Source organism: Eleginops maclovinus, chromosome 18 (genome assembly GCF_036324505.1).
Source record: "Eleginops maclovinus isolate JMC-PN-2008 ecotype Puerto Natales chromosome 18, JC_Emac_rtc_rv5, whole genome shotgun sequence".
In the NCBI taxonomy this organism is placed as follows: domain Eukaryota; kingdom Metazoa; phylum Chordata; class Actinopteri; order Perciformes; family Eleginopidae; genus Eleginops; species Eleginops maclovinus.
This window is the reverse complement of record NC_086366.1, coordinates 14,088,342-14,101,651: the sequence shown is the minus strand read 5'-3', so window position 1 is coordinate 14,101,651 and position 13,310 is coordinate 14,088,342. Positions and strand designations below refer to the sequence as shown.

The following is a 13,310-nucleotide window of genomic DNA, read 5'->3' as shown; positions in this document are numbered from 1 at the left end:
GCGGGACATGCCCTCTCACAGTGAGTTCAGAGGTTGCAGGTTTTTGGTTATAGGTGATGTTGGTCTTTCTTAGGTGAACGTCAGACAGCAGGCCCACTAATGTCTGTTTCTGGATGGGTGATTAAAATTCAACTCGTGTTTGAAGGTCACTGCCCCGCTATGCAAATCAGCCCTGTGCTCCTTAAGGGCCCTCTGTTCTGCTCCGGGGTCACTGCAGAGGGCCGGGCCGCAGAAACACCAGCGGTTGTCAGGGAAGCTCTTGAGCAACAAGCATGTGGAGGAGGGAGGCAGCATCTCATTAGATTTCCTCCTCAATGAAGAAGGTACATTGTGCGGAAATCCCAGATACAACAAGACGAGCTCTGGAAGTCAGATGTGGAAAATATGCCAAGAGACTGAAAGTATTCACCCTACAATTCTCTCTTATATTTTTGAGCTCAGCCGATTAATATGTCATAGCCTGTGGCATCATTAAGCAGCGGCATGTGCGTACAGTGCAGGCTGGCAGCTGTTCGAACAAGTCTAATCATAAATGTGGGTATGAGGATCATTTAATAAAATATCACGGCTGCTGGGTGGGTGCGTTCATAGGCCTACCTGTGCCAAGTGTGTTGTGACTGCGTGTAAAAACTCTACAAAGCTAACAAACTGTCTGATCCAGGATTTTTATGGTAAACATATGTGTGAATAACTTAAATGTCTCCATCCGTATAGCAGAGCTGAATGCCTTCAACTACTTCAATCGCTTATAAAACTTCCCCACTCAGAGGCCACCCGAGCCTGCACGAATTTGTGCAAAGCAGTTAATTGGCACGGCGGTGCGTGCTTTGAAGCGAGCCGGGGACAGCGGAGGTCTGAAAATGGAGAAGAGGGACCCGAGAGGTGGCACAAAGGATAGAGAGGAAACAGAAACCCACAGAGGAAAACTGAAACGCTTTTAGGATAATCCCATGTGTACATGTGACATAGGCTAGGATACTTATATTTAGCTACAAAAGTTTGGGTTGGTCAGCAAACAGGAGAGGGAGAAAGAGAGATCGTATCGGTGCGCACTGGGAACCATCCGGACAAGAGCTGAAAGACGGATTTACCCTGCCTGCCCAGGACACACCCTCTCTCTCTCTCTCTCTCTCTCTCTCTCTCTCTCTCTCTCTCTCTCTCTCTCTCTCTCTCTCTCTCTCTCTCTCTCTCTCATTGTTGTCCACACTGACTGTCGCCGCCGGGCTTCGTATCGGGTTAACAAATGACCAACCAGCCGCTTCGTTGAGAAGAGCGTAAAGTGGACTCATTCCGCTCCGAGACGCCACTTGGGTGCCTGCTTTCTCCCACTCAGGGAGTGGATATACAAATTGATGTTATTAGGGTGTCTCTTTTTGTTTTTGTGTCTGGATCAGTCTTGAAGAAGGGAGAGAGTGTGAGCTAATTGGGATGAGAGTCAAGTCAAGTGAGCCGGCAGATTTGACCCTTAAAGCCTCTTAACGCAGATGGTACGAGGAATATAGCGTAAAGGGAGTGTGTTTTTGTGCCGTGTGTGCATGTGCCATTCCCAGTGGAGATCCACCCTGGACTCAGGTGTGTGTTTGAGGGTCGTCGGCTGGGGGATGGTTTCTCAGACCTGGGCGCGATGAAGTGGCTCTGCGGGAGTTGCAGGGTTTAAGACCGGAGAGGGTGAGAGCTGGGCGGACGGTCGTACTCAAGTAGGGAGGAGGAGGGGGACATCACCACCGCCAAAGCGCACAGCACTGCTCCCGACCCTCTGACGCAGGGATGGAGAGCACAAGAGCGCACAGGATAACTCGACTCTATCCAAGAAACGGGAGTGGAAAGATCACGGAGATGACGAGTGACCGACCCCGGCGACACCTCCACCTGCAGCGGACTGTGATTTTTCTCGTCGCGCTCACGATACAACCCCAGGTAAGCCACTGATTAAGTGCTATTTTTGTACTTAAACCTCCAGAGCTGACTTTTACACGTTGTTCATTCTGTATTGCTTATCACAGCTGTTTGAACACAGTCAATAATGGAGTCTTTACACACTGTCCGTTCCCTCTTTGTGTTGCCCTCGTTCTGCTCCTACATGGCGCTGTGCCCACCTGTTGTATCAGTGCGCTGCTGTCTGTTATCCCACGCAGCAAGATAACTACTATAATCCTATTTTTAAAGCACTGAGTGTAAATAACAACAAAGAAATTAAAATACTTTAGCATAATCAACTCTGTGACACACAAATCCAATAATGTTATTTCGGGAATTTCAGTGCTATATAAATTATATTGTTTTGTAGGACTGTAATGGCTCCTCAGTGGAAAAATGGAGAATAAACAGCATTTTAATAAGACACCACACATCCTCTGCCAGGCGTCCACTCCCCATGGTTAATAAGTGAATAACACCATCTGCATTTCTCTGCATCTCAAGCTTTAGCACGTTTGCTTGATGATGCATTGCCTTTTTAAAACATGATTTGAAATTCCCAGCTGTCTTTGACTCATGGTTGCATTGATGTATACTCTATGTTGTGCATATACTACTTCATGGATACAAGCATAGTCATGGCAGCATCAAAAGCTTTGTTTTCTATGCCAGCATAATATTAGCCAAGAAGGTGCAAAATCACAAAAAAAAATCCCCCTTTTTTCCCTTTGAGCTGTCAGACTTTTGCTGGCCTGATCATCATGCCTATGATTTGTGACAGGACTCAGCAATAGAAAAAACATGCCCAGAGGTGTGTGTGTGTGTGTGTGTGTGTGTGTGTGTGTGTGTGTGTGTGTGTGTGTGTGTGTGTGTGTGTGTGTGTGTGTGTGTGTGTGTGTGTGTGCCGTGCGTGTGTGTGCGTGTTTTCTCTAAACACTAAGCTCACATCCAGCATCTGTGTCTTGGGTGTGTGTGGAGCCCGAGGCCACAGCAGAATAAACTCTGGGGCGTGTGAATGTTGAACGTTCGGGCAGCTCTGCATGTCTCTCTCTCTGCACCTCTGCAACCACTCGCAACTAAAGAACAACACACTCCACTCCCTCTGTTCTCTGACTGCACTGCAGTGAGAAACACTCTGCATCCCCTAGCTGCTGCTGCTGGGGACTTTTGATTAACACAGAAGAAAAGAGACCATGTGAATGAAGGCACCCTTCTCAGAATAGAACAATTCACAAGTGAAGCTTATTGACTCTTCAGAGGTCACTTCATGTTGCCTGTTGTTCAGTTTTACAACTTCCAAGGCAGTGAAAGGGCATTGGCGATACTGTGACAACATGATTCAACTTTACAAAATATTTTTAATTTTGCCAGATTTAAAAAAAGGCTGAAAAAGAAAATCATTGTAAAAGATAGAGCATGTTATTTTTACCAGGGTAAGAATTTCCCTCGTAAATTGGTCCATAAAATGTCAGAAAATAGATACATGCAAACACAATTCCACACAGATGTTGGTGACATCAGATGTTGGTGACATCCAAAGAAAGCATGATTGTCTGTGAAGTAATTCTTAACAGAGACATTTCATTTACTATCATATAACATGAAGACAAACAGGAATATTTCATATTTGAAATGCTTGGTACAACAATCTTTAGCCATGAAAAAATACCTAAGTTATAAATCGATTATCAAAATTGATTCTAATAGACAAGCTGGGGTTGTATACTATATAACTTCATCAAAGAGTTGTTTCGGTCACACAATAAATGATAGGCTTTCCTTTCCATCCTGCTCGTTTGCTCTGTACCATTTGGAAGTGTAATGTGAACTAAAGCCCCACAGCTGTTAATCTAGTCTGTAGCATTTTGTTTAAAAGAGGAAATGATGCTTTATAATTGAGTTTTTATAGTTTTTAGCACTTCCTTTAACTCTTTGGTCTTGTTCAAGCTCCTGCACTGTCTTATAAAGGTCCCTCCTGCCTTTCGCAGTGAAACAGGGTTCACTTACTGAACGTGAATATCTTTAGATGAAGGGTTTGTTTGTGAGCCACCCTGAGTTTTGGGTTTAGTGATCCTCAAACTGCCCAAAGCTCTCTCCTGCAGAGACGGTCTGAGCCTTGGCTCGGCCCCTCTCTGTCCCTCTCTCCCTCTCTCTCTCTGGTCAGACTGAGCGCTGAAATGCTGGTATGCAGGGAATGGCTCGGGCAGTGAGAGGAGGAGAGGAAGAAAGGAGGATGTAGAGTGATGAGCGCCACTGTATCTCCACAAGCCTTTTGATGTAGACTGGTTCACCCCCCCCCCCCCTTCATCCCCCTGTCCCCTCCCACCTCACCCCCTCTCTGCTCCGGGACAGGGGTAGGAGAGGGACACGCTAACCAAACACAATGGGGCGACTGAGGTTCCGGCTCAGTGTCGGGCAGTAGACACACGAGAGCTTGTTGGTCGTAGTGATTACTGTCCACGATGAAGCGCACAACACCACTGGGGGATGCATGATTCTGATTCTTGGATTTAATGAGCAATAATTAAGTCCAATGTTTTTGCCAGAATGCCAAAAAGAGCTGTGAATTATTCAGATTTATTCATCAATTGAGGTTTCGTGTCAAACTGAGATAACAGTGGCTTCATTTTATTTGTTGTTGCAGTTGTTGTAAGAAGCCAAAGCCATTGTTTAACTCTGCTGTGACATACAGACAGAGAGGAGCACACACAACCACACACATGCAGTAACGCACATACCTGACCCCGGTGCTCTGAGACTCCCTGGGGGTCTTGCTAACTCTGCGTGTCCCCTCCACCCATATTCAAACAGTAAGGCAACACAGTAAAGAAAGGAAGGCCGATGAAAAGGAGCATGGCAACAATGCAGCATTTTTTTGGATAACCACAGAAAGAGAAATGACAGGAGCGTTACAGCTTGTTACCACAAAGAGAAAGAAGAGAGGATGTGTCCCCTCAGTGCCATCGTCCCCTGGGAAGAGAGAATGAGAAATAAGAAGGGAGTGGTGGTGAAACAAAAGGTGGAGCGAAAAAAGAAAGACAAGGATGGTGAGAGATAAAAAGGATTAAATAACCAAGAGTATTGCAGGATCTGCAAGATTTGGATAGAAAATATATTTTTCTTCTATTGTAGGTCAGTGTCAGAGCTGTGGGAATCAAAGTTATGTCCTCATTTCTTCTTTCCCTCTGTATCACACTTGCTATGTGAAGGCTGTTGTTTTGTTACATACTGACAAACAGACGGTACACAGGACGCAGACAGGTGCCTGCATGCTCCAGAACTAGAGATACGTAGAAATACAAGTGCAGAAACATGAAAGTCTGCTCACACTTTATGAAGTTCTTCATGTCCTCACTGAAGTCACAAGCTTAGGTTAAAGACTCAAAACAGTGGAAACTATTCCTATTGACAGGCGGCAGAAGCTCATTCTGTAAGAACTTGACTTGAGGAACTGGAGTGCAGCTGATTCAAGTCCCCAAATGGACCAAGTATGGGGTGTTGATTTGTATTTTGAATGTAACGTGCTGTACCCTAATTTCACTGTGTGTGTCTGGTGCTCTGAACCCATTTGCTCCAATAAAAATAGGAGTTCATTCGAATCCTCCGTTCTACTGCCATTTTTTCCACCCAAAAATCTGCTCATAAACATATTTCCTAAAATGGTGCACTATTTATTTGACACTTACTGTCAAACAGAGACATGAATCCCGTCCACTTGGAGGCTTCTGTTCTACTTGCTTTCATGACTTTATGAAATACTTTCTAGCCATTTCTATAGTTAACCAACTTTTGCAACACTTAAAAATCATCAAATTTTTTAAACTCAAACCCAAACTATAACTTGGCAATAAAGACAGTTAGCCACCATTGATGCAACTATTTCAGGCACCTCTCAGATACACCTGACTAAAACAACCTGAATTTGAACAAATCCTTAAATAACACACACATTTAAATCACCTTTTGGTTTTTGTTGATTTTGCATCACTACATACTAATGAGAACTATCATTGTTATAGCGGGTTTTAATTTGCACTGCTGTGGTTTAATAACATATGAATGTAAATCTTTCCTTTCCTTTCCTTTCTCTGGACTCAGGCAGTGTGTGCAGTCGGAATGTTTGAGCTTCAGATCTATTACTACCAGAACCCCCTTGGACTTCTGCAGACGGGAGACTGCTGCGACCTCCAGGCCAGCGGAGGGCAACGCTGCTCTGCCAGGGACCAATGTGACACTATTTTCCATGCCTGCCTCAAGGAGTACCAGGCCCGGGTCGCCCCAACTGGAGCCTGCACCTTCGGGTCGGGCAGCACTGGGATCCTTGGTGGAAATTCCCAGACGCTCCGCCACCGAGGATACGAGGGAGGATCAGCAGGAGGAGAGGATGGGACTAATGGACACATTGTCATTCCCTTCAAGTACGCATGGCCAGTAAGTACAGGGGGCAGTGCCCCTTATCAGTATGGTTACCAAGGGAACAGGCTAAGCTTCTACAACAATACACTCAAACTGAGCGAGGCAGGAATAACAATGACGAATGACGAGTTCAGACTTTAACACATTTTGCATGGAACAGAAACACCTATTTTAGGAAGCATAATTAGCCCTTTATTCACAGAGAGGCCATAATAACTGAGGGATCACAGTACATCATTGTTTAAGTCAAAGGTAGCAAGACATAAAGGCTGGGAACAGTTTAGACTGTCAATTTCTAAATAAGATGATTTTGCATCAGGCATTTATGTTTTTCATCGCTTGATCTCCTCAGAGTTAGTCTGTCTGCTTCCTCCTTCCTTTACTCCATCCTTCCTGAACTTTCTGCACTTAAGTTACAAACTTTTGCTGTTTTGTTTGCTTCCTTTGGGGCTTATCGAACAATCTCCGTTTCGTTTCAACAACAGGCTACTGGCTGCTCCATCTTGTGTCCTTATTAAGAAGCAGACCAATTAATCTTCCATTAGCACAGCAGAGGCAAGAGTTGCCAAGAGGGAGATATTGACTATTCAAATACTACAGAAAGAGAGAATCCCTGTAAAGCGACTTGGCAAGGACATGAAGGAGCAAGCCACAATTTTTTCTGGGGATTGCGGAAGCTTTGTTTGCTGTTTTTTCTTCTGCAGTTTTTTCTATATTTCTTTCTTTTAGCCTTTGATCGCTCGCAGCATGGTTGACTCCTTCCTCGTAATGACAGTATCACAGAAATGGCAGCAAAAGACTTCATGGCTGTAATTCAACTCATTTTGGGGTGTAATAATGTCCTAATATGGCACAAAACCCAGGTGAAGCTTCAGAGCGTGACACACACACACTCACATACACACACACACACACACACAAACTCATAATGTATCCTTTGCTGACCTGACCACGCACACACACACACACACACACACACACACACACACACACACACACACACACACACACACACACACACACACACACACACACACACCCAAGAATTTAACACACATTTGGCTTAGGTTTCTTCTTCTTGATTAGTATCTACTATTTACCTGTGAGACTCTCTGTCCCTGAGCCAATTATCTCCCTTATCTGTGTACAGTTTGTTTTTGTGTGCACTTCAGTGTGTGTGATGCATGCATACTGCGATTGTGTGTGTGTCATCACTATTTCTCGAGGTGTATGATTGGCAGGTTCAGGAGTGTGAGAAAGTTCTCCGTCAGAAAGCTTACCTGGATCAATTTCAGGGCTGGGCTGCAGGGGGAAAGAGGGAGCTGGGACTAAGCGTCAGTGCTTTTTAGGCTGAAAGACTCGCTTTATCTGACCATATCTGGGAGGTTGAGGAGGCGGGAGGGAGAGAGGCAGTGATCCCCCCGCCCCAGGTGAGGGGATGAACAGGTGAGCGTAGTCATTATGAGGAAAGGTGAGCTCTTTCTGTCCCCTACCCTCCCTCCCTACTTGCTCTTTATGTCTTTCTACCACTAATCTCATCAGGGAAATGTGCAGTCATATGTGCGTGTCTGTATTTGCTTATGAATGTGAGCAAAGTTGTAATTCGTTGTGTTTGTTTGTTTTGCGTGTAGGCTAATGCCACAAGATTGAAAACGGGGGTTGGGGGAGTTCATCCCTGTTAGGCTTCTGTAAGTCTGCACTGATTGCTCTGGTTAAAGCCCAGACCATGAGCTGATGTCTCACTTTTTACCAGTCAGTTAGATCCAATACCCTGTCCTTATGCTAAGCTAAGCTTACCCATTGTAACCCCACACTAACCACTCAGTTAGAGAGTAGCAGTAAATGCTCAGTGGATGTACTTTAAAGAAATGTCACAGTACTTTGTGTGCATTATTCATCATTAAAGCTACTCAAATTTCAAAGTTGCCTCATTTTGAAAGTACGGCCAGTAAATTATGCTCCATGAATTCATCAAAATTACATTAATAGTGGATATGATATGTCTGATGTAGCTTTGCCCCCTGGTCACAGAACGTGACTTCAATTTGACCTCAGCGTTAGAATCTCAGACACTCAGGGGTCTGGGATCTTTTAGCTGCAGCGTCTCCGCTGGAACAGGAAAAGTTCAAAGACTTCATAAATGCGAGTTCATTTCTTCAAGCCGTTCCTCTGTTGGTGGTTTCACTGTTGAATCTGTTTGGATGATGGGTCAAAACAAAGCGCTCAGTTTGTTCCTGTTACAGTCAGTGAATAAAGAAGCAGAGGCAAGCGGCACAGTGCAGAATAATGACCAGGTGGAGCCTATTCCTCTACGTCTATAGATCCAGTGCAAGACGTTGATGATGTGGGAACTTAATCTGATATTTCCTGACCTTTTGTCCTTCAGAAGTAGTCCATCAGGGTCTGGTTCTTTGTAAAAATGACCTCTGACAAATCACAATAGGATTGGTGCTATACTGTTAACTTGAAATGAATGAGTGATGTCCCTGTTTATAATCCACATGTCAAGTGTTCAAACTCATTCATGTTCAGGTTCACTGCCAGAGGCCATAGCTGACTGTGCCTGAGAAAGACTCACATCAAACTGAGAGCATGTGATGTGTGCATTATCCATTTAAAGCAGCTCTATTGTTTTATACTGTAATAAATATTGCTTTCAACTCTGTAGAATATAGAGGTTGATTTTAGATAATGTAAACAGTTCTTACTGGAACTTCTCTTTCTGTTTTATCAAAGAAACACACTAAACAACAGGTGCACATAATTGCGATGCTTTTGGGTGAACAAAGCAGCTCCTCTGAAGTGAGATGATGTTCAGGGAACTTTTTCTCACAGTGGCCTGAATTCATTCAGCATGCAAAGTGCTGCCATCATGCAAATACATTCAGGAGAAGCTGCTGGAGTCTCATCAGTCTGTCTGCTCTACTGTTATTCTGCTGCTGCTGCTGCTGCTGCTGCTTTGTTTCTGTATTTAATCTGTAGAAAACTGAAGTGAATTCATTAATACTGAAGAAGTGTTACTGTAGAAGTATTCATATCCATTGTTGAAGTTAAAAGTCTAGTACAACAACAACATTTTTCTTCAAAAAGATGTTTTATATTTCAAATAACTAGTATCAGCAAAATATACAATGCACTGTAAAATAGCGCCTATATGACTAATATTATATTAAACATAATGAGGATGTTAATACAGATGCATCAGTGCGTACTGTACTAATTTCTGTAGGCGGTAGAGGTGAAACGATATTTAATTACTTTTTATGGTTCAGTAATTTAGTCCAGTTCCATTGAGTGGTTAAGCCCCCACAATAGTTTCATGCGATGAATCTGAGGGGGGAATGATTTATTGTTAATAATATAAAACATTATTTGTATTAGTTTAATTATTTTCCCTTTTATGAATTACTTACAAATGCTACTTAATAAGGCTTCAAACTGTTGTTTGTATATATAATCAGAGATGTCTCGAAGGGGTATCTGTCTTGGAACCTCTCACAACCTTGAAACATCTGAAATATGTCTAGGAGCCCATAATTAACACCCTCATAGCAAAGAATTCATCTTGCACATAACTCTCTTTTGAAATGGCAAATTGTATTTTTGTACAGATGTATCAAATGAGATGTAATTCTATGGGTTAGATGTTGATGAGTAGTTGGATAATTTTACACTTGAATACAATCGTAAAGAAACAAAGTGGTCATTCCATCACTGACACACAAAATTCAATCCTTATCTTATATTTAAATTCAGGCTCTATTTTGTATTAGTCTGCCAGACAGGTCCTCAAATTTCTAATGTGGAGTATTAACAGATAATGAAAATATATCATCCACGTATTGTTGGCGTTTCCTATCTTGTACCATAAAAGTAGGCCTATATATTTGTGTAAAATATACAATATTTCAGGTGAACACTATACTTGAGTAAATGCATATCGTATCTTCCCACCACTGAAACTAATCATTAGAGACTCTTCAAAACATCATATAGGACACACACACACACACACACACACACACACACACACACACACACACACACACACACACACACACACACACACACACACACACACACACACACACACACACACACACACACACACACACACACACACAGCTGTAACCTGTGCATTCTTACTGTGTGGGAGCCGAGGGGGAAGTTGGTGAAGGGAAACGAGAGGAGAGCAGAATAGTTGGAGCTTTCTTTTCTGCAGAGTCTCTCTTTCACTCTTTCTCCTCCTGTCGTTTGTGCTCCCCTCTCTTTTGTCCCCTAATTGACTCTCCTACGCAGCCTTGCATACCAGCATGTACGCTGATACTGTTGTGCCCATCGTTTACACACACAAACCTGTAGGCTTGTACACACACACACACACACACACACACACACACACACATATATACACACACACACACACACACACACACACACACACACACACACACACACACACACACACACACACACACACACACACACACACACACACACACACACACACACACACACACACACACACACTTTATGTCTGTGCAGACACACCCAAATAAAGATCAGGTATTCATCAGCCAACACACACACCAAACACAAATAGGGTTAGTTCCATCGGGAACGGGAGCTTGTGTTTCCTAGAGATAAGTTAATAACTCCAGGGGAAACGTCTCAAGGGGCGCATGTTTTAATGATTCCATTTGTGTGCAAATTGGATTGAGGGTATGGAGTGTCTTTATTGGGAGAGAAAAAGCTAATTAATCTTGATTTACATGATCACAGTGAAATCACAGTCTCTAAATGTCTTTGTGTGTCATTGAATGCAGATTGCAAGTATACAATGGTTCAATGGCTACACAGGTGTAATCACTGCAAATAGTGGACTTTCTTTCTTCGCCTTCGATCTGTTTCTATTCTTGTCATATCTTCACTCCCACGTTCTCCCACACACACCCTCTCACTCTTTCTCTGTCATTGTAAACGGTTCATTTTCGGTGTCACTGCCCTGCAGTTGTGTTCAGCCACATCACGTCCCGGTGGATTACACAAGGCAGGCAGAGATATAGTGTAGCTGTCAAGAATCCTCCCTCTTCTCTCTGTGGTTTCTTGTGTTGCCCAAAGCTTGACAGGAGCAACCACAAACATTTTTTGAGTTGCTACATTGGGAAATATTTTCTGACCAGAGTCTTCATTATTGATTTCAACCCTGTCCCATGATGCCTCCAGTCTGTCATTCCTGTCCACGGAGATACACATCCTCCTAACTTACAGTTTGTTTTACAATGTGTTATTATATCACTGTTATCCTGTTTCTACTTCCATCTATCTATCTATCTACACTGAAAAACTTAAATGTTGACTTAAATTAAATATATTTTATGAAAAGATTTCACATCACTATATTAGGTTAGTTGAAAGAAAGTATATCAAGTTTTAATACAAAACATTAGGTTCAACTTAATATAATTGCTTTCAGTACTGACATTCTTTTTTTTTCTGAAAGTCAAAAGTAATTACCCTCTTCCTAGATCCTCTAAATGTAAGATCCCTGTAATTTGTTTATCAGAAATCTGAGTGCTCACACACACTGTTCACACACACGGTTAACACTACTCCCAGACTATTTTCCCACTCATAATGTGTCTCTCTGCACGTGCAGCCGTGGATGTGAAGCATCCAGACAAGGTAATTTCCTGCGGAAGTCGGAGAGGCGGAGGAAAGGGGGGCGGGGAGTCGGTCTGGGCTTGGAAGGGGGATGTGAGGAGGGTGGACGTTGGTAAAAAGAGTGGAAAAAATAATGAGCAAACGGGTAAAGTTAATGGAGGAGAGTCTGGGTAAAGAAGAATTAAGTGAGAGGGTAGAGGGTTCAGTGGATGATGTCAGAGCAGGGCACAGGTGTTTTGGGTGGGGGTGTAGATGAAGGCAGGGAGGTGTGTGTATTACAACGTCTTACTCACCCCTTTAGTGTGGTCATAACCAGCAGGAGGTGAAGGAGGGGAGAGATGATGAAGGGGACAGGATGGAGATGGGGCAGGGCGACATTGAAGATGAGGGCAAGTCATGTCAAGAGGCCTCTGTTGTTCCACAGTGATTAGAGCAGTCGCATAGTTTAGCTTAACTCAATTAACCCTGCAGGAATGTGACTGTCCGACAGATAGAGACGCAGACGGTGGTGGAGAGTAACTCAAGGCCTGCTATCATTTACAATTTTAATGGTGCTATGTTTCAGTTTTTGTCTTGTTTTTATTTCTACTTCACTTTGTTTCAGAGGGGAAGTATGATACTTATAGTCCACGACATTAGTCTTTCAGCTGAAAGCTGGTTTCATTAATTGATTATTTCAACTTCCCAATCTTAGCTTGTGATCTTTTTACGCTTCTGATGTCCCTGAGTTCCAGTTCCACCAAAGAGTAAATTCCTTTTAAAACAACGTAATTGCCTTTTTCTAAGGAAACATTATTACATGTTCTGACTTTTTTATAACGGGGAAATATGTGGTTTAAGGAAAAATCATAGTTATGGATGTTTCAAAAATAACCATACAGTTAAGGTCAGAGAAAAATTGGTTTCATATATATATAGAGAGCACAAGATTAATGTTTTAAACATTTCAGACGCACAGTAAAGATTAGAGAAGAGTTGCAAAACAAATTAGGTTTTTATAAATTTCACAACCACATCTTGTGACGCTTTGCCGGAGCCGACCCCTAGGTTGGGACTTAATCAGCTAACTGTATTTGTAGTGATTCAAACTTCTCCTCGAGCAGCTACCACAGTAAAATGCTGCTTACATTTTTTTGCATCAGAATCTAATGAATGAATGAGTGATTTTCCTTTTGATACATTCTGTAAAAAACATCTACTGTTTATACCTTTGTTCTTTTACTTAGGTAGCATTTTGATTGCAGGTCATGTAATGAAAGATTTTTACATTCTTGTATTCTTAACTAAATAATAAGAGTATTGTTTTGATGACA

At 42.7% G+C, this 13,310-nt stretch overlaps 1 protein-coding gene across 3 annotated transcripts in view; it reads left to right on the top strand.

The window, feature by feature from the left end:
• Window positions 1-1,210: 1,210 nt before the first annotated feature.
• The window catches only part of LOC134879774 (protein jagged-1b), a 38,510-nt gene continuing 26,410 nt past the window's right edge, over window positions 1,211-13,310 (top strand). For all 3 annotated transcript variants that reach the window (XM_063906276.1, XM_063906275.1, XM_063906274.1), the window contains exons 1-2: window positions 1,211-1,917; window positions 6,016-6,348. In XM_063906276.1, coding sequence (XP_063762346.1) covers window positions 1,768-1,917; window positions 6,016-6,348 — 483 coding nt within the window. In that variant the 5' untranslated portion in view covers window positions 1,211-1,767. The remainder of the gene's footprint in view (window positions 1,918-6,015; window positions 6,349-13,310) is intronic.